Source organism: Trichechus manatus, unplaced genomic scaffold, assembly GCF_000243295.1.
Source record: "Trichechus manatus latirostris isolate Lorelei unplaced genomic scaffold, TriManLat1.0 scaffold00020, whole genome shotgun sequence".
NCBI classification, from domain to species: Eukaryota; Metazoa; Chordata; class Mammalia; order Sirenia; family Trichechidae; genus Trichechus; species Trichechus manatus.
In genome coordinates this window covers 19489253-19515138 of record NW_004443956.1, presented here as the reverse complement: position 1 = coordinate 19515138, position 25886 = coordinate 19489253, and the positions used below count along the sequence as shown (strand labels likewise).

The following is a 25886-nucleotide window of genomic DNA, read 5'->3' as shown; positions in this document are numbered from 1 at the left end:
CCCATCTCATCCTGTAAACTTCTCCACAAGGAGGCAAGGGCCCTCACCCCTACTTAGGATGCTACCTGTCCAGAAACGGTGGAAGCCCTCAAAATTTCTTTTGGAAAAAGAGATGAGATCTTCCTCTAAAAGAGTATCAGTATAATAATTTAACAGATGTATCCAGACGAATGATAAAGCAAGGTTATGTTCAGGTAAGGAGCTAAGGGAACTCGTATATTACAGCACAAAATCAAAACAAGATAACGCAAAAAAGAAAAAAATAACTTGGCTCCATATAAATCACCTACTGTATTTACCGAATGAGGTATATTGATATTTACTGGCTTTAAAGCTTCTTGAATTTGTGAACAAATAATACACAGATCAGGGTAGATGTATTGACTTACTACCATCTTTATAAAAATCGAATATACAGACAAACACATCAACAATTATGGAACTGTATCGATTAAACTTTGATAAGACAACACAAAAGAACTAACAAATAGCTAAGATGTCGTTGAATTGAAAGCATTTTCAATAACATTTTAATTTCAAAAGGTCCATATTTACATAGTATGTTAAATGCTTCTGCATCTCATTTTAAATGCATGATAAATAAAGAACAAAGATAATGGTTGCAACAGATCTTCCAAGACGGTTTAGCTTAAGGTGGTCTGATTTATCTGCTAGAAGTACACCGGAAACAGAGATGACATTACTTTCTAATTCTGCTTCTTTCCTTTTCTGTAGGTTTCCTTCAAGGAAAGTAAACCTTTATTATTTAGATTGTCTGCACTAATTAGGGTCCATATACAACAGTTATACGCATTCAGAGAGGCTGGACTGTGTTCAATCATCCTAACTAGTGCTTCACTCAAGCCCTGGTTGGACTTTGTTGATCATCAAGAACATTATAGTTAAGAGCAAGCTTAACACATGTATGTGTGCAAACAGTTACAGACACATACACGATCCCATGGCACCATACCACATTCTGATAATGCCAAAAGCAGACCTTAAAGTAGCCACCAAATCTGTTTTTAACAACAGTGCCCAAATGACACTTAGTTTCGTTATCACTAACTAGAAAAACTATGCTTAAATGCCTACTTTTCAGAGTCAACGTTCAGATTTTTGGTTTCAAAGCCACAGCACTCTCAGACTGTTTCAGAAAATGGTAAAATTTTGCTAAACAAATTGCATCAGTAAGTGCTCACTGATAATCTAAGTTCAGCAACTACAAGTCTCCTCACTGCTGAACAGGGCTACTGAGTGGTTCTGACTTCTCTTCATAAGAGCTGATAGGCTACCAAACTCATTTCAATGCCCTGCTCTGTGGACTGAGCCAAACCATCTACACTTTTAAGTATGTATGAATTTAGTTCTAAAAACAAGTGGGCAGTGACAGCTTATCAATCAGATGAAGGGCCACCACACCGAGCTTCTACTTGGGAAACTGCTGGAGGTACCCAACAGCCTGGCTGGTATACAATGCCACCTTCCAAGTGTGTGCTAGAGACCTTCTGGAATGAAGGGGTGCAGTCACCAGCAGCTAGAGCCAACTCGTCTACATGAAATTCACTTTCAAAGAAAGGGTTTCTGAATATATTCCATGAATGCCTACAGCTTTCTGGAACCAAAATCTTTTGAAGAGCAGCCCTTTACCACTGTCACCTTCGCTTTCTAGTCTGACTCTTAAGCACATGATGCCACTTTAGAATCAATGCTACAGGAAGTCTCACAAGGGTCCGGAAGACTCTTCTCCAGTTCTTAGTATCTGTTTTGGTCACTTAATTTGAAAAGCAATATAAAATTACAACTGTGAAAACACAAGATGATACGAACTCATGTGAACTCCGTCTCCTTTAAGTCCTGCTGAAGGCTGCAGGCCATGAAGGAATGCATTTGCTCAGAGTGTGTGTCAATGCTCATTCTGCTCCTCATGGGTTAGCTAGATGCAGTAAGTGATCATCTGTCTCCCTTCATTCTATCTCCTTTAATTCTATTAATAATGTCAATACATTTCATGTGAAATCTTAAGTATAAAATATAGCTTAAAAAGTCTGAGTATGCCCTAGTATTATTTGCTCAAATAGTTCAGGTCCACATTAGAATATATCCAAAACAGTGAAACTCTTTCATGAGCAGAAATACAATAAGGCACTTTTTTCAATGCTTGCCCAAAATGAATTTTTCTAAAGGTTGCTTTATGGAGATTAAGTGTCTCACCTAAAGGAACCTACCCGGAATTACTAAACACAGTTTCAGCGATGACATGCATATGTTTTATTTTAGGTTACGCTACCATGTAAGACAACCATTACCTCACATCCATTTTCATAAAGGGTATGTGCCAGAGCAAAATCACTTTGCCATTAGGTCCACTGAAGGACAGCACATCCCCTGCTCAAAAGGCCCTCAAAACAAAGAAAAGAGGAAGGAAAAGAAAAAGAAAGGGGGGGAGAAAAAGATAATCAAAACGATGATAACCAAGTTCCCAAAGAATGTTCTACATATCACAAAGCCAGGGACAAAAATCTGCCACTCTGGACTCTATTTAAAAAGAGGGGGGAAAATCAAACTGGTCTGTTAAACCTTCAAGCTGCCCCTCAATCTCACACTGTATATATGATATGGAAATCTACTAATGGCGAACTTTGTCAAAGAGCTGCAGGATAAGAGGGCTAACCCTGCCTTTCTCTAAGCCAGAGGGAACGGCAATCGTGCCTAGCCAGCATTTTGCCTTATTTGGGAATACTGGCGAAAGGGTACTAGTTCCTTGGAAGCAGGAACACACAGTTGGTGCTTTTGAAATATTTACAAGAAGCAGAATCTGCCACTTCAATCGGCACCACTCCCAACCACCCCCTCACACCCTGGCTTTCCAGGATATGCAAATGTCAATCAATAATCACCCAAATTTTAATCTACATTTTTACAAGGACTTTTTGATGTCTTTCTGAGAAGACAATTCAAGTGAAGCTTGGCTGAGAAAACTGTTTTCTAGCCTGCACTGAAGATAAGTGCAACCATTATCAAATATTCTTTGCTGTGAAAAATACTGTGAATCTGTGGCATTAATGTTCTTTCCTGAATCTAAGTCACTGTGATCGATCATACAGTAAGATCCTGAACAACAATGTCTACATGCATCGTAAGCACTTTGAAAACAAAAGACAATAAAAAACTGTAGCTCTTTGTGGTTACAACAGAATTTGAAGAAATCTAACACCAAACTCCAGTTTGCTACGTCCTGTAAGTTCAGCTCTTCTTGAATCAATCCTGTTGCTTGCTGTCTGTAGCTCCGGACAACAGTTATGCAAGGCTGTGACTGGAAAGGTCTAAGATCTTGAGGATTCTGCTCCGGGAGCTTCCTTGAAGAAATTCCACAGTGTTTGTATAGCATAAGGTCAGATTCTCCTATTCAAAATCACTCAACAATCAGAGCCACATTTATGTGGGACAAATCTATCATATGCCTGTGGAAATGTAAAGAAATAATCAACGTTAAGGGAATGCAAATCAGCAACAAATTCACCAAGATAAAAGAAAACAAAAGTAGAATGGTGGCTCCTGATTAAAGAAAATCTAGAATTCTATAAAAACGCAAAATTACAGATAAGTCCTGTATTAAAAGAAGGGGGTTAACTGTCCACATTACAAAAGGTTGCAATGTTTTAGGGAAGGATTTTCTCCCTTTATGCACTACTGCTGTAGTTCTACAATCGTATGTCATGGGCACAAACACATACGTGCAAAGCCATGTGCAACTCAGACAGAAAGCCCCCCTCCTGAATCACTATAACCACTGACGTACAACAACACACTGGTTACCTGTGGAATTTCTGCTGAAATGCTAATGCATGTGCTGGTTCCTTAAACTTCGCTATGGCTTTCCGTTGCTGAGGAAGCATCTGTAAACTCTAGAGGAGGAAAACGAAAAACATTTTAATATCATGTAAAATTAACTTCAATATAAAATGAGAGTCTAGGTTGACATCTGGGACACTAAAACCACCTAATTTGCCTCCCCTTCTACATCCAGTTTCTTTCCCTGATGATTTTTCTTACTCCAGTAAGTCACTCCTCTGAGCAACACTTAGACCCACTCAGCCTGGTTCTTAAGACTGTCCATATCTGGCCTCACGCAGGCACGCCAGGCCTCTCCAAACCTCCTGTGGGACTCAGTGGCAGTTTACCCTCGGATATATCACTTTCTTTCTCATATCCTCCTGTCAGGTTACTTATCATAGGGTCCCTAACCCTTTTTTAAAAGATAGTATCCATCACACCAGAGGAAACCAATCCTGTCTCATTAACATAGCAAAGACAACCCATTCCCAAATGGGATTATAACCACAGGCATAGAAGTTAGGATTTATAATACATATTTTTGGGGGACACAATTCAATCCATAACATTCCACCCTTTGGCCACCCAAAATTTATGTCCTTCGCACATGCAAAATTCATTCATCCCATGACATCATCCCAAAAGTCTTAAATCAACTCCCAGTCCAAGACACCATCTTCTCAATCATCTAAATCAAATGTGGGTGAGACTTCAGGTGTATTCTATCTTGGGGCAAAATTCCTCTTCATCTGTGAACCTGTGAAATCTAGACTACAAGTTATCTGTTACCATAGTACAATGGTGGGACAGGCACAAGACAGACATTTTCATTACAAATGGGAGAAACTGGAGGGAAAGAAGAAATAACAGGCACCAAGCGAGTCCAAAACCCAGCAGAACAATCTACATTAGCTCTCAAGGCTAGAAAATAATCCTGTCCTTTGGGACCAGCTAGGCAATGGGCTCCACCCTCCAGGCTCTAGGTGTTGGCTACCCTCTGGATTCTGGAAGGAGGCCCTCTGCCCAGGGCTTCAGCTCTGCCTTCCAGGCCCACTGGGATGGCAACTCTGTTCCTTTGGCTTTGGGCGGTCCCATTCTCCTAGTCCACCTGGTGGCGGCCCCACCCCCCTCAGTTTTGGGTGGTGGCCCCATCCTCTTAGCACATCTTGATGGCAGCCCCACACTTCAAAACTGAGTTGGTGAAGATCTGACTCTTTGAAACCTAGGAGTTTGTGGCTCTACCCTTTGAAACCAAGGTAGCCCTGCTTCCTGTGCTGCTTCCAACAGTGGTGCTGATCTCTGAGCCGCTCCAAGGATGGTCCTTGGAGGACAACAGATGTAGCTCCTTCAGCCTGTTTCCTGCCAGGAGAATTCCAAGAGGCAGACAGTTTCCTTTCCTTCTGCCCTATCCCTGACCCCTTCCGTCTAAGCTGATGGGTTTTCTGCTGTGGTAGCTGGTTCGATCCATCAGTCACAGGCTTAATCTATTTAACAAAAGATTGTATAGCTGCATCCTTGGGGAACATTCTAGGACACATGACTTTAAGTTTTGTTTTCATTTCGCACAGTTCATTTTTAAGTCCATTTCTTTCCTCTCACATTTTACTATAAGCAGTAAGGAGAACCCACACGGCCCTATAACGTCTTGCTTAGAGATCTCCTCAGCCAGATATCCAAGTTCATCACTTACAAGTTCTACCTTCCAGCAAACATTTGAACATAATTCAGACAAGTTCTTTGCCACTGCATAGAAAGCATCACCCTTCCTCCATTGTCTAGTCACATATTCATCACTTCCTTTTAAAGCCTCACCAGAAGTACATTTAACATCCACATTCCTAGCAACATTCTGTTGCTGGTGTCATGTGTTCTCTAAGACAACACAGACTTTCTCTATAGCTCTCTTCACTTCCTTCTGAGCCCTCACCAGAATTGCCTTTGACGTCCATAATTCTAACAGTCTCTTCAAAGCAATCTAGGTGTTTACTATTAGGCACCTTAAAACTCTTCCAGCCTCCACCCATTACCCAATTCTAAACCTGCTTCCACATTTTAGGTATCTGTTAAGAGTAGCACCCCACTCCCGGTACCAAATTCTGTCTTAGTAATCTAGTGTTGCTATAACAGAAGCACCACAAGTGGTACTTTAACACACAGAAATTTAGTTTCTCACAGTTTAGGAGGTTACAAGTCCAAATTCAGAGTGCTGGCTCTAGGGGAAGGCTTCCTCTTTCTGCCAGCTCTGGATAAGGTCCTTGTCTCTTTGAGCTTCTGCTCCTGTGTGATCTTCGTGTGGCTTGGCATCTCTCTTCCCCCATTTCTGCTTGCCTGTTTAATCTCTTTTATATCTCAAGGGATTGACTTAAGACACATCCTACACTAATCTTGCCTCATTAACATAACAAAGACAACCCATTCCCAAATGCGATTATAACTATAGGCATAGAGGTTAGGATTCACTACACAATATTTTTTTGGGACACAATTCAATCCATAATAGCCACTCTCTAGACTGAGGTCCTATGAACAGAGTTGATATTTTTCACAGAATCCAGTTATGTGGCAGATTCTGTGCATCTGTCTCTGAAGCAACATGAAGGCCCCCTGATGCAGCAGTAACAGCAGGGCTCATCAGGCAGACTCTTAGCACACCAATTTTTGGAAAGACACTGTGCTGACATATGACATATGCACAAGACAGCATTTTCAGTGGCAAGGAGCTATTTCTTTGCTGTGTCTAGGTTTCTGTACTAGTGATATATGCTAGCTAGAAAAATATAATGGTAACACATGATCCTTTAAAAGTATTTAAACATGCGGCCATTTAATTTTAAAGCATTAGTTAAAGATCTACAATGGAAGCATGTAACTAAAAATATCAATCCCTTCAAAAAGGTTCAAAAAAGTTATACTGTATATGAAATAGGTACTGTTCATTTTAATAACCATAAAAATTCTATCAGTAAACACAACTAGTAGAGCTCTAAAAAAATACTAAAACACTTTCCAAAACGTTGTTCATGTATAAAATGGACTGTCAGTACTCCTACAACAAAGTCATTACACAGAAATAAAAAGTTTTAAGTCTCCAAATTAAACAGCACTGACAGTTTGTAAAGTGACCACTCTAGAAACATCAGTCAAATGGTGTTGGGAATGTATCACCAGCACAGGCCAGCAACTCACGCAACTGACTCACAGACTGGGGAGCAAAGGCTTTGTTTTTTTCTGAAACAAGTATGATAAAATACCAGATTTTCCCTCTTCTTTCTGATAGAAAAAAATGGAAGCAGAATAATTTTCTTGATGATTTCCTTTAGCATTAAGCTAAAGAGAAAAGTAAAGCTCAATAACTGATCTTTAATTAGTTAATTCCTCTCTCAGATACATTCTCAGCAATATAGCTTTTCTGGCCTTTGAAATTCTATTTGCATTATTTGACAGAAATCTGTTTCCTCTTCCAAGCTGCCAGCCCTAACTTTCTGCTTGCTCCCATTCTGTAGATTATCCTTCAAATGACTTTTAGTTATTGAAACTATGGAGCTATGCTTCCAAAGAGAAAATGCCATTCTCTTTTGTCACCAGATGAGGGCAGAGGAGAATGTGGGATAAGAGTCATCTCTCAGTTTATTCAAGAGACAGGTTCACATTAACTACAACCAGAACCACAGCACCAGGCAGCACTTCCACTGTGAAGCCCAGTTTTCTGGTGTTTAACCTTGTCTGTGGCATTCTTTCCTTTCTTCTGGCAACATGCCTATGGTGTTCTAGACTCTGAAGGGGTTTAAGTAATGCCTCCAAAGTGATTTCAATACCTTCGCATTAACTGCTGCTAATATTGTGGCAAACCTTATTGCAAGAATTAAAAGAACAGTAATAAATTTACCTTATCTAAAAATATATAAATCGCTCAATTAGGAATGAACAGAAGAACTAATTTCTTATGATATCACAAACAGTTATGAATAGATGAAATCTGGATTTTGAAATACTATGCTTTTCTTTCAAGAAAAAATATTTCTAGGATTTCTGATTGTGATTTCCTTTCCTATGGATGACTTCACAATATGGAATGACAGCATGAGGCTGCCAACAGTAAAACTCTGATCTAAGGGGATGAGTTTATTTGTAATCTAAATGAATTAAACTCAATTTGATTTAGGAAGTATCAGTCAAGAGAGGCTAAACATTCAATGAAATTCTTAAATTAGAGGAATCACTTGTTTTTCACATAATTAACAAATTAACAATAGCATTTTCTTAACAACTGGCTTCAAGTTAGTTTCCCTTTACTTCCATTTTTGCACTTTTTTTCAAAAACAAACCCTATTTTCTAGAGATAAGATTGAACTACAGAAATTGTCAACATTCAACCATTTTCTGATCTACCAACATGACAATGTTAGTGAGTTCTTTATTAGAAGTAGAGGAAAAGAAACTTTGCAGTAAAAGCTAAGGTTTATTATCATCAACTTCATTTTGAAAATGTGTACATCTATATAATTCAGTAACAGATCTTCATGTAGTTAAACATACACATACAACTTTTCACCAAGAATAAACCAAAAGTTGAAATTTGTCTTAAGATTACATATTCACTCATCCCCTCGCTCCCCCGCCCCCCCCCTCAAATAACTTACTGGCATGCAGAAGGAAAAGATTAACACATCAAATTTCATCCTGATTTACTTTTCATTTTTCAGAGACAAGATATTTTCAGACAATTATGTTACTGTAAGTGGCAAAACACAAGTGAAAACGAATCCTCCGCCAGTTAGCAGGTTCCTGCATTTATACTCAACTATCCCATCAGGAATCATTTGACTTACCTGCCATGCTACACTACATTAACAGTGAAAAGCTTTGACAACCCACAATTTAGTGTAGTTTCAGAAAAGTTTCCATGTCGTTCAGAACCCTAGGTTTTTTCCCCGCATTTAAAGAAAAGTTCTTCTTCTTTCTAGGAAGAGAGTATGTGTGTTTGTGTAACAGAGAAACTAAACTGGTATGGGCATACTAAAATGATTCTGCAGTCTTGAAAATCAATTCCTCTGGCTAACAACTCCTAGAGCCTTAAGGAATTATCTAAAGCCAAAAAATGACATTAGTTGTTTTAAATACAAGTAGAGCTGCTTAAAATAAACCCAATTTCTAAATCAGCACATTATCCTAATAGAGAAGAAAGTAAAATATACTGGAGTTTATACATTAACTATGAGGTTTTCCCAATTCACAACTGATCTCTCTCAGACTGCACAATACGGGGCTACCCTGCTGTTGTTCACTTTGACCAAATGCGACAGAATTCAACAGCTGTGACAGAAGACTAAAGGCAAAGAGTACCCTCCCCTACAGCTTTTTAAAACCTAGGCTCAGAAAAGAAAACAGAAGAACAAGAGAGAACACGAAGACCAGTTCCAACACAGGCTGGTGTCAATTACAAAATTCCAACTCAGCCTTTATTTTGTTTGTTTTTAATTATAGTTGTAGTTCTAAATAGTCAATTCTTAGAATTCTAGAATGGATGACTAATTGAATATTTCGACTGAATTAGAGATCCACCGACCATGAATTTTAATTTTACAAGAACGTTATAATACTAAAATCTAACCTCAAAATTATATGGAACAACTTTGATTATTCAAAAGCCACTTTAAAATTCTGTAATACTTCCAAGATATACATATCAATTATTCTTGAATACTGTAAAAAGAAACAAAAACCCCAAAACCTGGTTTCCAGAGCTTTTTGAGTCTCTCTAAATTCTACATTAAAAAAGTTTATTATGTTGAACTCAATACTTCAGTATTCAACACCACAGTATAATGAGCAATATAGTCCCATTTACAAAACAGGAACTGGGAAACACAGCTCTAATTCAATCAATAGTTTGTAACCACTTTTGATGACAAACTGTTCTTACCAAACTAGAGTGCCAACCTAGAATGAGAGCCACCAACACTCCCCACCCTGAGGCAGAGAACAGAGAAGCCAGAGCCACAAGTGTGAAGTACTGAGGAATGAGGTGCACATATCACTTTTAGAAAGATACAGTCTAGAGTATTAGCAGTCGGTAAGTAAGCAGACATCCTTCACTCCCATGAACTGTGGAGAGTATTACTTAAACCCTGAGAAGTAGAAAAAGGGTATGGAGAGTTCAAAGCCTAGTTATTTGTCTGGGTCCCCTGTGAGAACTGGACTTCCAGCCTGTGATAGACGGTCAAGAAAATAAAAGGGTTTTCACTTAACCATGGTAAGATTAATACGGGCTGATTTTTAGCATCAGTTCTCTCGGAGAAAGGTACTTTGCAGGAAGGCAAAAGTTTGAACAACTATAAGCCACTTCTGTATATAATCATGAATACCGATTTTATGTTTATTTCAAAAGTTCTGAAAACATCCAGAATAAAGGGGTCATTCATGACAATTATAAATAAACCACTGAATATTTATATGCTTACGCTATCAGTAGAAAAAAGGTTTTTTATTTTAATAAATACTGTATGAATCACTTAACACACTTACCAAAAACCAAACCAAACCAAACCCATTGCTGTTGAGTCGATTCCGACTCATAGCGACCCTACAGGACAGAGTAGAACTGCCTCATAGGGTTTCCAAGGAGTAGCTGGTGGATTCGAACTGCCAACCTTTTGGTTAGCAGCCAAGCTCTTAACCACTGCACTACCAGGGCTCCTAATACACTTAGAGGCTAATAATATTTATCTTTGTGCTTTTGAAATATTGCAATAATAAACCAACACTCTGAACACTTACTATGTATTAAGTGCTGTTCTAAGTGTGCCACATGTATTTAATCATTTAATCCTAACAAATACCACGATGTGTGCTGTTATTACTCCACTAAGCAGACAAGGAAGAGGAAGCCCAGAGAGCTTAAGTAACCTGCCCAAGGTCACAGTTCCTAAGTCAGACAGCAGGCGGTCTGTTCTAGAACTCACACTCTTCACACTGTCCTGCATGCCTCTTTTAATTATTCATTTGACAAAATGAAATCTCCTGGCTCCATTCCTTCAATGAGGCAAAAAAATTTCAGTGGATGGACATCATTTTCATCTTCAGAGTTAACAAAATGATACCTTGACCAATTAAAAATGAGAACAACCTTTACTGGAAAAGTAGTATGTAGAAAATGTCAATAAAGTATTTTCTATTTTCTTACCAAGTGTATTAAAAAGGAACACAGTCATTCCTTAAATTCACAGGTATTCTTAAACTAGTGAATGCTCACAAAACCTGAGCAATGTTTACCCCTTTGGCGACCCAGTTATCTTCTGCTTTGAATTTTCTGTTGACACCATGTGTTTTCATTAATGGAAGCATGCTGAATCATTGAGTGTGTCTAAATTTTTGGTAGGTGGTATGGATTTTTTTTTTTTTTTTGCCCCCTCCCACAAGCCTACCCTAAGTGTTTAGTGGTACATACAAAGTACCATGAATTATACACCAGAGTTCCCACCAAGGTCTATTGGTACATAGGTGTAACAAATAAATATTTCCAAAATTTCTGTTTTTCCTTCCAAAAATTCAGACACCTCTTACAACACCCTGTAAAAACAGTGATCTGCAGCACGCGCCTGTTTTTTGGTTTCAAACCATCATGAAGGCCCCTACCCTGCAGCAGCACGCACTGTCAGTGGTGCAGCAAATTCCCAATAAACCCCAGAGGCTAAAAACATTCATGGTTGCTATATGCACCACCAGGCTCCAAAGGGTAAACTATACTTAAGTCAAAACACAAGCAAATAAAATTCCTCATGAACCCAGATTTCTGAACTATCAATCATTCACTCTCTCAAGCCCTCCTGTAACCTCAGTAAATTACAAGTAGTTCTTCAATATTTGTTTTTAGTTCTCTGTTGGTCCTAATAAGAAAATCTCAAATGCAGTGTGTTGTACTTTATGACATTTATATGTTTATTTAAATATACAGTGTGTTGTTTACATTTATATATTCATATATTTACAGGAAAAATAAATATGTTTAAAGAACTGCTCCCAAAAGGACTTTGTATACTAAGACAAATCACAAAAATAAACACTCTGATGCTACAACACTATTTCAGGGTCCCTGGAATATTTCCATCTAGACACAATATGCATACTGCTTTAGCTCACGGAGAATACGCTTTTTGCTTATGGTGGAACACTTATTCATCAGCTGCCTAGTTCTTTTCTCTCTGAACTACCTTCTGCACTTCAGTTAAGTGATCCTTGGGGATTAAAGAAAAAAGATTTGATTCATCTGCCCAAGTTTTAGGCTCTAGTTAAGGTTGATTTTAAAGCCATATTTAGTCGTCTCACTATCTGACAGGGTGCTAGTAAATGCTATGATGTGTGTAAATACCGTATGGTTCACAGACTCAGTGTCCAGTGCAGTCAGCTTCCACCTCCTCCTGCTGACCACCTTACTGGCCTGGAGAAAACAAGGAAAGCAGTGGCTAACCACAGGCGAGAAAGAAAAACTAGGTCAGAGTAACACTGATGCTTGTGTTGTTCTGGGGTGGGGATGCAGTTTATGCCTTGGGGAGAAGTTCTTTCCTAAGAAATAACAGAATAATGAGGGTGGAGGGCTGGGGTGTGTCTGGGAGTCCTCAAACTCAGGAATCCGAAGAGGAGACACAACTGAAGTCTATTTTCTCCTCTGACTTCAGGCCTTAGGGAGAAATGAGTGTCGTGTCAGAAGTCAACCACCTGTCCCTGTCCCCAGGGTAGGCCACAGGGTTAGGAAAGGAGGACCTGTAGCGGAGCAAACTGTAGGGAGTGGGCAGAAAAGGAAAGAGGAAATAAGAGCAGAAAATTGGGGTAAAAAATGAAACAACTGAGAGTATAAGATTTAGCAATTATGGGGCTATCTGATCACTGATAACCTGCAATTTGATGGTAGAAAATAAGAGGTGAATAAAAACTAATTTGATTTGTGACACATTACAAAGTGAGAAGTTATTTTTCAAAGTTTTGCTACTTCAAGAATAAGACCAATATAGAAAAAAATTCTACTCCAAAAGGATTTTTGAAATGAGGCACTAAAAATATCTTCTGCTTTTAACGTACCTTAAACAGACAGTCAGGCTGTCTGCCACCACTCCCTCTCTCATGCCATCCCCACCACATGGAAGGTCTTAGAAAACATTACAATAAAAAAAAAAAAAATTGCCGTCCAGTCGATCCCGACTCATAGCGCCCCATTAGGATAGAGTAGAACTGCTCCACAGGGTTTCCAAGGAGTGCCTGGTGGATTTGAACTGCCAACCTTCTGGTTAGCAGCCAAACTCTTAACCACTATGCCACCAGGGTTTCAACCTTAAATTAACCTGCATCAAATCTCAAGCCTCTCAAATTCCATTTCAGTTATAGAAAAGGAACAATTTTATATAATTTCAAATTCTGACCAACCTCCTTGGGCTCTCTGAATTACACCTTTTCCAGGACAGAGAAAGAGAGAAATTAAGCTGGAAAAATATTTTTAATTTATGTCAAGGAGTGTCTAAGCCCCTTCACTAAGTGAAACTCTGCACAGCCTTTTTCTTTACCTTGTCCACAGTCAACCTTTGACTCCTAGGGATAACCCTGGTATAGATCATCCACAACCTCAGCTGCGATTCAGGTCTCTTATCGTCACTCTCATTACACCCGCTGTCAAAGTGGGAACAGGAGGGGCGGACACTCACGTCACACGCACGGCTGTTCCTGGTAGCTCTGGTGAAACTGACCAGCCCGTCTGAAATCCCCGACTCATGGTCCACTTCAATTAGCCTCTCTCGTTTCTAACTGGGTCAGTAAGTGTAATCAAGAGCTGGCTGTACTTCGTAGAACAGTAAAATATCCTGAAAACTTACTTTGCTAGGCTCTTTCTTTGGGATTCTAAATACAGGTTCTAGGAAAATATACACAAAATTAATTAACTCAGGTTCTGGACAGAGCTGGAGAAGGATGTAGAACAAAATTCTAACTCACAAAAAAAAGATGAGATTTACTGGCCTGACAGAGACTGGAGAAACCCCGAGAGTACGGCCCCCAGACACCCTTTTAGCTCAATGGTAAAGTCACTTCCGAGGTTCACCGTTCATCCGGGGAGTGGACAGCCCCATAAAACCAAATGGGACTAATGAGGCACCACAGTCCAGGGACAAGGGCTAGAAGGCAGAAGGGGACGGGAAAGCTGGGGACAGGAACCCTAAGGTTGAGTAAGGATAGTGTTGATGTGTTGTGAGGTTGTTAACCATTGTCATAGGGCAACATGTGTACTAACTCTTTAATGAGAAACTATTTTGTTCGGTAAACCTTCATCTAAAGTGAGAAAAGCAGCACAACTGGAAGAGCGTAGTCGATGTCACTGAACTGTGCATGTAGAAATTTTTGAAATGGTGTATCTTTGGCTATGTATATTTTCACCGAAAAGAAAGAGAAAGGTCGAGAAGGGAGAGGGTTGACATGTCGTGGGGTTGTTAACCAATGTCATAAAACAATATGTGTACTGCTGTTTCATGAGAAACTATTTGTTCTGTAAACCTTCACCTGAAGTACAATTTAAAAAAAAAAACTAATTCAAGAGTTAATCTCAATTTAGATTTTAAGTTCCCATTTTTTCTTCACAAAATCATCTCCCTACAGTAATTCTATAGCAAATTTAGTTGTTGTTAAACATGACATCAACTTCTTAATATTTATCATTTCATCTTTTAAATGGCTGTATATCTTTTAAGCTTTTAAAAACTATAGATATATATGCATATCTGAATTTTTAAAAGTTGAACAAAAGTTAATTTGGTCCCAAAAGATCATTAGGATCAATTTTACCTAGTATATGAATCTGGCCCCGAAAGATCGTTCGGATCCATTTTACCTAGTATATGGATTTCATCCCTCTTTGATCTATACTAGTTTAAAACAAACAAATAAGCAAACATTTTCTTTTTAGATAATTATACTTTTCTAATAGGGCCCAAATTCCAAATTCCTTTGTTAATTCAACTTTGAAGAAATGACCTACCTAATGGGACATTTTACAGTATCCAAAATAATTGAATTACAAATTTAATTTGAATTGTAAAATCACAAAAAATAATGCCTATAACTTTAATGCATCTTTACAAATAAGTTCACTTAGGGCATATGTATTTTGGAACAGGTATCTAGGTCTTTGAAGAAAGTAATGAACCTATTACTAACGGCTTTAACGAAAATAAGTAAGTTTATGTACACACACATAAATGATGTAATTTATACCACTTAATAGTCCTTTTCAACAATGGAGTCTGCTTTTGCAGCAAAAAGATAATAACTTAGGTTAAAATTATATTCTAATTCATACTTTGCCATTTACTTACAAAAGAAAAAAATGAAACAAAACAAAAAAACACTCTGATCAAGGATCACTAACCAAATTATAACTTAAATCTGGAAGTGAGAGTGAGACCTTCCTCTCAGGCCCCTATTCGTTTCTATATAAATAAACTGCTATATGCTTTTCTTGAAATACAAGTGAGATTAAGGGCGGAGAACTCTTTTGGCACAAAATCATAGGATGCTGGCATCAAAAGGTGCCTAAAAGGTATAGTACAAACCCTTGGTAGAAAAATAACCCAAAGAGCCTTGAACACACACAGTAACAGAACCCATGAGCTCAATAATGGAGAGACTCAAATGAGGCAGCTCTGCTAACAGAAGGTTTCTACATTCTGCCTCCCAGTACCTATCACCCACTGTCCCCAAGTTCAGCCTTTAGGTTATTCATTCTCAAACTCTGGTCTCCAGATCAGCAGCATCAGCATCACCTCGGAACTCATTAGAAATGCAAATTCTCAGGCCCCACCCCAAAGCCACAGACTCCAAGACCCGGGAGGTGGGACCAGCAATCTGTGCTAGAACAAATCCCCCGGGGAATGGTCTAAGAACCACTGAAGAACACCTACCAAACCTCCCTTCTCACATGACAATATCTGCAGTATCTCGTAACAGTTCTCATATTCCCCACTAAGTCTTTTCTTTTCCAGGCTCAGCATTTCCAGTTTCTTTGATCATTTCTTGAATGGTACAGGACTTCTTTACTCTGGTAACTTTTCTATACACAGTACAATGTATACTCTCTTGTTTAAATGGGCTCCTGAAGCAGTGAACACCATTCCAACAGCAATTAAACGTAAGTCTGCATCAGCCCCATCATATGCTCATTCTAACAGAATCAACTAAAACTCTCGTGTCTGTTCATATTTGCAGTTCTTGTCTCAATAGTTGGGTTGTCTTGAATACTGACTCTATTGCTTTTCCTGAATTCTAATATTTGGGCTTCTCAATTATTATTGAAAGCTTGGTATAGAAGATTCTATAAGTCCAGATTAAAAAAAAAAAAAAAGACCATATTTCTAATTGAGAGCTGCCTGCATTACTTCATTCAATGTAATCAGGATCTATCTGGCACTGATAAGAGATCTAGTATAAGAAATTGTTTTAACTGCCCATGGATGAAGCAGTCAAGAAATCAAATGACATATTGCATTGGACAAATCTGCTGCAAAAGACCTCTTTAAAGTGTTGAAAAGCAAAGATGTCACCTTGAGGACTAAGGTGTCCCTGACCCAAGCCATGGTATTTTCAATCGTCTCATACGCATGCAAAAGCTGGACGATGAATAAGGACGACCAAAGAACTGACACATTTGAATTATGGTGTTGGCAGAGAATACTGAAGATACCATGCACTGCCAGAAGAATGAACAAATCTTTCTTGGAAGAAGTACAGCGAGAATGTTCCTTAGAAGTAAGGATGGTGAGACTTCGTCTCATATAGTCTGGACGTGTTCTCAGGAGGGACCAGTCCCTGGAGAAGGACATCATGCTTGGGTCAGAGAAAAAGAGAAAAGACCCTCAACGAGACGGACTGACACAGTAGCCGCAACAATGGGTTCAAACATGATTGTGAGGATGGTGCAGGACCAGGCAGTGTTTCATTCTGTTGTACACAGGATCACTGTAAGTCGGAACTAACTCAATGACACCTAACAACAATAACAACAACAGTACTTTAACAGTAATTATATTTGTTTTTACACAATAAAGGAGAATAAAATAACACAATGGAACTCAAGATTAATAATTTGTTGATCAATAACTTTGCAGTTACATAGAATAGTATATCAGAAAAAGGTCAGATCAGGGAAGATCCTGCTTTGCCTCTAAAACGCTACATAACGTTGGGCAAATTACCCTCTAAGTCCTTCATTTGTCAAATAACAGGTCTGGGCTGAATGATCTCTACTGAGGCCCCGTTAGCTCTATAACTGTAACTCTATGAGCCATATATGTGATGTTAAGAGCACACTTACAAGAAAAATGATGCCTATACCCAATTTCCACCAGTACTTACGCGATTAAGTAAACAGATTCTCACAACTCTCCTCATAACCCTGACATCCCAATAAAACAGAAGAATCTAAGGGAGAGCTGGTCCACTCCTCTGTAGTTCAGAATCTTAATACTTAGAGTGAGGTTTGGGGATCAGCGGCACTAGTATCACCTAAGAGCTTGTTAAAAGTGTAGAATCTTGGGCTCTACTCAGACCTACTGAATCAGCATCTGCATTTCAGCAAGATCCCCAGGTGACTCACATGCACATTCAAGTTTTAAAAGCACTGGCTTAGATCATCTCAATCCTATATATAACTTCATTAACTCTCATTTCATTCATTCATTCGACCAATCTTCACTGAATGGCCACCTTGTGCCAGCCACTATTCCAGGCTCTGTGGATAAAGCGGTAAACAAAACAGACAAAATCTCTGCTCTCACAGAGCTCACCATTAGGGAGAGTCAGACAGTAAACAAGTAAGTAAAAGACTAGTTAGAATATCAGACGATGATTAAATGCTATAGAGAAAAGGAAAAAGGATACTGAGGGTGGGGAAGCAGTGGTTTGGGGGTTGCTGTTGAAATTTAAGGGCTAACTGAAACAATGACACTTGATCCTTGATCTCTAGGAGCTGACTAAGTGAACCTGGTGGAAGAAGCATTTCTGGTGTAGGGAAAGGCAATACAGAGGGAACGTGCTGGGCTCGTCTGAGAAAAAAGGGGACCTGTGTAGTTGGAGCACAGAGAGAGAGGGAGAGAGTTATAAGAAATGAGATAGAGAGGGACTACTGAGACGCAGTATCTGATGACAACCCTTAACTGAAGATACAGAAACCTGTAGGGCTTTTGTTTTCTGTAGTTTCCTACGTGGTTCAAAAATATTTTTATTCTTGTTATTTAATATATGTAAACAAGTTTTATGTGGTGAAATACAATCATAATTAAAGCCTCATTACTTCGTTTCTTTAAAAATGACTACTGCTTACTCATTCAATGAATATTTATTAGGTACATATTTTGGAGAAAATGCCGTGGGGAGTAAATCAATTGTGGATCACATCTTCAAGATTAGCAAAATCATTAGCAATTACGAGGCCTGCAAAAAGTCTGGCCTGCGTTAGTCAGGCAAGTCTGGTGAATGACCTTCTTGGGGGTGGTAAACCCTGAGCGCCGCTATCTTGTTACAAGGATTCCCCCTAATCAGGGTCTTTTGGGGACACTGTGGAAACATGGTTCGTACGGCATCAAGATAAGCAGAACTCTGAGGAAGGGGTCTTCAGAGCATGACTTGCTTGCCACTAAGACAGTTCAGCTTGGTGAGTCTTAGGCTGGATGGATCTAAATGTGATTTACAGGGAAAAGGGAACTAACATTTACTAAGTGTTTGCTATGTTAGATACTATGCTAAGGGTTATCATAATGTCATACATTACCTCATTTAATCCTCACAGCATGTTAGTTAGACAGTTACCTCAATTTTAACAACTGGGAAAGCTTAGGCTCACAAAGGTTAAGTATTTTGTCCAAAAGTTGCATAGTAATAAATGGCAAAATCCAGATTTAAACCAATCTCCTAGCAAAGCCCATATTCTTGCTGCTTTCTGGAGGGTTAATAAAGCAGCAACAACTGCACTAGCCAGCACCCACCCACCATGTGACCATTCTACTCTGCATTTCAGCTTAGTGACCACCTCATAGCACTGTTGGGAGATACAAACAAGTTAACATAGAAAAAGTGGGCGGAGTAGTGGCTGGTATCAGTATTAAGATTACTGCTAGTACCCAATGCTATCCTTTCAGTGACTATCAAAACAGGGAAACAGCTATATATACATACATACATATACACACGTGTATATATATACATACATACATATACACACGTGTATATATATACACACATACGCACGCACACTCACTGACTGCAAACTTTATGCTCTTGTGAGAAAAACTATCTTTTTGTTTTTCATCATGAAGTAGAATCTAATGTAAGTTAAAAAAACGTATTTTTTTTTTTTAAAACAATTTTAGGCAAACCCCAGCAAGTAGGGAAATAAAAGTAATTAAACAAAAGAGGACTCAAAAATTGCAATAAACTTACTTCCTAATCCCAAATGTTAACTGGGTGTCATTCTTCAGGATGGAGCAGGAAGTTGTCAGCTGGCCCCGAGGCAGCCACTAACAGAACGCACACCAAGGTTACAGAGAGGCCTGGGACAGCTTCCTCGTCAGCCTCACAGAGCGTGGCGTCCTAACGCCAATCTGGACACCTGCAGGTGCCACCGAGCTTTCCTTTGCCTACTCCTTTCTCGGCAATAAGGGGCATCCCCAGAGCCTCATATTCCTCTTTCGGTATCTCCAGATCCTGGGTAGAATCTTCTTCCTGACTCGTTTAGTATGCATGTTAGTCAGTATCATGTGGTTTTCATTCTTACTGCAACTTCCCCCATCTGAAACTCTGAAACACACTACAATACTTATGCCATCTTTATCTTCTGGCTATGATATTTCTAAAACATCTTGTTATTCTTCCTTACTCTGTCAACAATGACTCTATAAACAGATGTCTTTAAAATGAATTTTCTAGTGAGACTTATGAATGTCATTTAAGAAAGTGAAATACTGATCTGAAAGCAACACTGGCTAGCACGTTCCACTCTACTGATACACTGAGAAAAGTTCTCAGATTCCATACGTTATAAAAATATAGTTAAAATGCAGTTATTGCCATTTTCTATAATTAAATGTCCCAAGGTCCTTCCTAGTCTAGATAACACCACAACTTGCCATTACACTACGTGAACACTAGGTAGTGCCATAACCCAAAGTATTCAGAGACTTGAACTACTGTGCAAATAGTTTTCCTTCTCAGTCCAGGAAGGCAGGATGTCTTGGGTCACTGAGGTCAGTCCCTTTAACATCTATACTCAGCAGTATCATTGCTTTAGCTATCTAATGCTGGCAGAAGCTTGTAATATCAGGGTGCTTGCTTTTTTAAATTATGAAACATAGTATTTTGTGATTACAGTGTTACCAAATCTATAAACTACGATTTAAAACAATCCCATGGACCTAAGGCTGGCAGGAAATGAGAGCACAACATTTTGTTCACCAGGCAGAAAGAACAGGCCCGTGAACAAGCACTGAACCCATCACTCCTTAGGGATTCCTACAGTGGCATACGGGCGCTCACCTTTTACTTTATTTTAAGGGTAACTCATGTAACCTAGAAAACTTTCTCATATCTTTCTCTTTCTTTCTAATTAAAACAAGTCATTAAACCATTCCAACACTGTTTCTGTTAGGTTTATAAGTGGCCCCAATGAAATTAGATAACACAAAGATTTCTAATTCTTTTCAGTACGGGAAAAAAACAAAAACAAAAACAAAAACAAAAACCACAACTTAAGAGGAAATGGCCATTCAGAGATCGATAGCCCGAAAATACAAAATTCGATTTAGAAAACGGGTAAGACCAAGGTCAGGTGGCCTCACAATGGCTCCAAGTTAATTTTCACAATGTAGCCACTAAAACTCACTTAATGCATGTCAGAAGCGAACAGCACTTACCACTCAAACATGGATCTTGATAAGATTATTCAGTGGTCAAGACTACAGATGCTGAAGCAAAGCCCATAAAATTAGCAGGTGACAAATGGAAAGCAATAGTCACATCATTTTATGCCCCAATAGGGAAGTACAGAAAGCCCAACAGACAACAGAAACATTGAGAAGGAATAAGCTCTAATCGTATTATAAAAATGAGCTCCTCAACAGACAACACTGGTCTGTGGTTCAGAACAGACTAGGCTCTGGTTTTTTCAAAGGCTGGATTCACCGCTAAACCGTTATCTGACTCAGAATCCTAATCGCCATTTGTTCTTAGAGTCTCAGAGCAGAATAACCACATTTTAATGCACTTAATATTCTCTATTGTCAGTTCTGTTCCTGCAAATTAATGTTTTGTTATGAATTGTCTACAAACAACCTATTCTTGAGTGTAATAAGCTTTATGTCTATGATAACCGAAAAGCTGATCCTAACTGGGCCACCAGAAAATCTATTAAAAATAGAAGCAAAGATTTTTGGTTAATTTTTCATTACTACAGAAACTAAACTATAATATGTTAACATAATTAATAAAAACCAAACATAACTCTTCTCTAGGAATCAAAAAATTAGGCTGGCACTAATTAAACCTAAATAACAAAGACAGTTTTCTGACTGGGTTTCACCTACTCCTCACCTTAGGAAATCTCAACAGTAGACGGAGAACTGAAATACATTCTAAACTAATTACTCATATCTACCCTAGTCTGAAAATGCTTCCAAATCTACTCCTGAAGCAAGAGGCTATGACCTATTCTGAAAAGAAGGCACTGTGTACTGGTCAGAAACCTAACATCGACTCTCCATGTCCTAACATTTGCGTTAGTCACATTTCTAAACTCCCGCTACCCTGACCCGCAGACACTAATGTGGAATGTGGGCTGTTGGGTGCAGGGGTCAGGGCGCTGACTGGCAGTGGTGGTGACACCTGGCAGGACAGGCCAGAAATGAGGCTAGAGATACCTGCTAAAGGAAAACCAGGTCAACCCGTTTCTTCACTGACTCATCAAGAGAGCTCTCAAAACTGTGAAGATCAGGGACTTTAGGGAAAAATTTCGTTTACAACACAACTGCAGACCATTTGTAGCCAGCTCAGCAGATTTTTAAGCAAGAATAACAGCCAGTTTTAAACTTAAGAGACCAAAATACAGTCCAAGTTACTGCCATACTTCTAAAATCTAAACCAAGCTGCACAGCTGTTAACATGTGAGGATATTTCTGGAAATTAAGGATAAGAAGGCTAAATACTTCAGAATTTAAAAAATTATTACAAACAAAATAAGTCAATTTGACAGAAGAAAATATCTGTGTGTACATGTGCAAGTTACTGTGAGGGTTTCAAAGGCTAATTGGTTCATCTAGATTATTAATATTTCTTAAATTTATAACTGAGCATCTGGAAATTCCATCATAATAAAACTCTGAGGCAGAAGTTCCAATATCAAGTGTGCATAGTAGATTAAATATATCTTTCTTTTCAGGTGTATTATTTGTTTATGAAATAACCAACACAAAGAGCACAGCATCTTAAATCACAGAGTTATTTAGTTCTGGGGTCTGACAAACTTGGACCTAGACAGAAGCCCAAGGTGACCTACCTGAATGGGTCCTACAGACATGAGCAGGTTTTTCAGCTGGACATCAGTAGTTGATGAAGACAGCCCTTCCACCGACACGACACAAGGCTGAGGCTTGCACTCCACCACGCGTAGATTCTGTTTATTTGGCATGAGGCGTCCTCTACCCATCTGACCTGCTACTCCTCTACCTCTCCCGTACATAATGACCTGGCAACAAAAAAGAAAGCATATTCTGATTGTTAAGCTTCAAGCATTTTCAAAGTTATTAGAATATAAAACGGAGCAAGTAACTTAGAATCAATTAAAATATGCCATGAGCTACAGAATGATCTACAGTTTTCTATGCACTATCAGAAAATGTTTTAATGTCTAACTGAGATGACAATACTCAACAAATCTAGGTGTAGGGAAAGAAATGGAAAAGATGTTTGACTGTATCTTGGTGCCAAGCAGTTTTAATAGGGAGGTACTTCATATATTATCATTATTTTATAGACAAACAGGTTACAGGGTTAAGATACTTGCTGTAAGTCACACGGTTAAGGATTCCAATCCAGTCCTAAAATTCCACCACATTCAAAACAATTTCAGTGGGGACCTGGTGAATTTTGTATAGTACTAAATTCACCTTCTAATAGTACTTATAATTTTCAAAAAGTCACAAAAAGCCAAAACATTGTACATCCAACTTGTGAATATTTACATTTGCCAGGCTGAAAACCTCAAATGCAGGTTCTATAACAAGGATTTCAATCCTGGCTGCCCATTACAATCACTGGCAGAGTTTTAAAAAATTACCAGTGACTGTGGCCCATCAATCAGAAATTCTGATTTAAGTAACCTAAGGTGCAGTGCACAACACTCGCCTGTCAGTTTGTCCCGCTGTGGTGGCTTGGGTGTTGCTGTGATGCTGGAAGCTATGTCAACAGTATTTCAAATACCAGCAGGGTCACCCATGGTGGACGGGTTTCAGCAGAGCTTCTAGACTAAGACAGACTAGAAAGAGGGACCTGGTGGTCTACTTCTGCACGAACTGGCCAGTGAAAATCTCATGAATAGAGGCAGAACATGGTCTGTTATAGTGCTGGCAGATGAGTCCCTCAGGATGGAAGGTGCTCAAATATGACTAGGGAATTGCTGCTGCCTCAAAGTAGAGTTAACCTTAATGACATGGGAGAGGTAAAGCTTTCTGGACCTTCATTTGCTGATGTGACAGGACTCAAAATGAGAAGAAACAGCTGTAAACATCCATTAATAATCAAAACGTGGAATGCACGAAGTATGAAATCTAGGAAAATTAGAAGTTGTCAAAAATGAAATGGAACACATAGAGATCAATATCCTAGGCATTACTGAGCTGAAATGGGCTGGTATTGGCCATTTTGAATCTGACAATAATATGATCTACTATGCCGGGAGTGACAAATCGAAGAGGACTGGCGTTGCATTCATGGTCAAAAAGAACATTTCAAGATCTATCCTGAAGTACAATGCTTTCAGTCGTAAGATAATATTCGTACACCTACAAGGAAGCCAGCTAATATGACTATTACTCAAATTTATGCACCAACTACTAATCCACTAATGCCAAAGATGAAGACAATGAATATTTTCACCAACTTCGGCAGTCTGAAATTGATTAAATATGCAATCAAAATGCACTGTTAATTACTGGTGATTGGAATGCAAAAGTTGGAAACAAAGACAAAGGATCGACAGTTGGAAAACAATGGCCTTGGTGACAGAAATGACCCAGATGTCTCATGATAAGAATTTTGCAAGACTATGGACTTCTTCACTGCAAATAACTTTTTTCAACAACATAAATAGCAACTATACACGTGGACCTCGCCAGACAACAGGAATCAAATCAACTACACCTGCGGAAAAAGATGATGGAGAAGCTCAATATCAGCCAGAACAAGGCCAGGGGCCTACTGTGGAACAGAACGTCAATTGCTCATAAGCCAAGATGAAGTTGAAGCTGAAGAAAATCAAAACAAGTCCACAAGAGTCAAAATACAACCTTGAGTATAACCCACCTGAATGTAGAGATCATCTCAAGAATAGATTTTGCACATTCAACATTACTGACTGAAGACCAGACGACTTGTGCGATGACATCAAGGACATGATACATGAAGAAAGCAAAACGTCATGAAGAAGACAAGAAAGAAAGAAAAGACCAAAATGGATGTCATAAGAGACTCTGAAACTTAATTCTTGATGTAGAGGAGCTAAAGCGAATGGAAGAAATGATGAATGAAGTAAAAGAGGTGAACAGAAGATTTCAAAGGACAGCTTGAGAAGACAAAGTGTTATAATGACAAGTGCAAAGAGCTGGAGTTAGAAAACCAAATGGGAAGAACACATCCAGCATTTTTCAAGCTGAAAGAACTGAAGAAAAAATTTAAGCCTCAAGTTGCAATACTGAAAGATTCTATGCGCAAAATACTGAACAACTCAGGAAACAGCAAAATAAAATGATGTACCAAAAAGAATCAGTCAACACAAACATTTCAAGAGGTAGCATATGATCAAGAACCGATAGTACTGAAGGAAGAAGTCCAAGCTGCACTGAAGGCACTGGTGAAAAACAAGGCTCCAGGAATTGACGGAATACCAACTAAATGTTTTAACAAATGGATGCAGCACTGGAGGTGCTCATTTGTCTACGCCAAGAAATTTGGAAGACAGCTACCTGAACAACCAAATTGAAGAAATCCATTGTTTGTGTCATTCCAAAGAAAGGTGATCCAACAGAATGTGGAAATCATTGAACAATATCATTAATATCACACGCTAGTAAAACTACTGAAGATCATTCAAAAGTGGCTGCAGGAGTATATTGACAGAGAACTTCCAGAAATTCTAGCTGAATTCAGAAGAGGACATGGAATGAGGGATATCACTGCTCATGTCAGATGGATCCTGGCTGAAAGCAGAGAATACCAGAGATGGTTACCTGTGCTTTACTGACTATGCAAAGGTATTCCACTGTGTGGATCATAACAAATTATGGATAACACTGTGAAGAATGAAAATTTCAGAACACTCAATTGGGCTCGTGAGGAATCTGTACATAGACCAAGAGGCACTTGTTCAAACAGAACAAGGGAATACTGCATGGTTTAAAATCAGGAAGGGTGTGCATCAGGGCTGTATCCTTTCACCATACTTATTCAATTTGTATGCTGAACAAATATTCCAAGAAGTTGGACTATATGAAGAAGAACACAGCATCAGGATTGGAGGAAGACTCATTACCAACCTGCAATATGCAGATGACACAACCTTGCTTGTCGAAAGCTAAGAGGACTTGAAGCACTTACCGATGAAAATCAAATACCACAGCCTTCAGTATGGTTTGTACCTCAACACAAAGGAAACAAAAATCCTCACAACCGGGCCAATAAGCAACATCATGATAAACGGAGAAAAGACTGAAGTTGTCAAGGATTTCATTTTTTTTTTTTTTGGATCCACAATCAAC

At 38.9% G+C, this 25886-nt stretch overlaps 1 protein-coding gene across 1 annotated transcript in view; it reads right to left on the bottom strand.

Annotated features, from left to right (window-relative positions):
* Positions 1-1155: 1155 nt before the first annotated feature.
* Positions 1156-25886, bottom strand: part of RBM33 (RNA binding motif protein 33) — a 185773-nt gene continuing 161042 nt past the window's right edge. The window contains exons 16-18 of the mRNA XM_023727977.1: positions 22412-22600; positions 3820-3908; positions 1156-3464 (exon numbers count right to left, since the gene is read on the bottom strand). Coding sequence (XP_023583745.1) covers positions 3416-3464; positions 3820-3908; positions 22412-22600 — 327 coding nt within the window. The 3' untranslated portion in view covers positions 1156-3415. The remainder of the gene's footprint in view (positions 3465-3819; positions 3909-22411; positions 22601-25886) is intronic.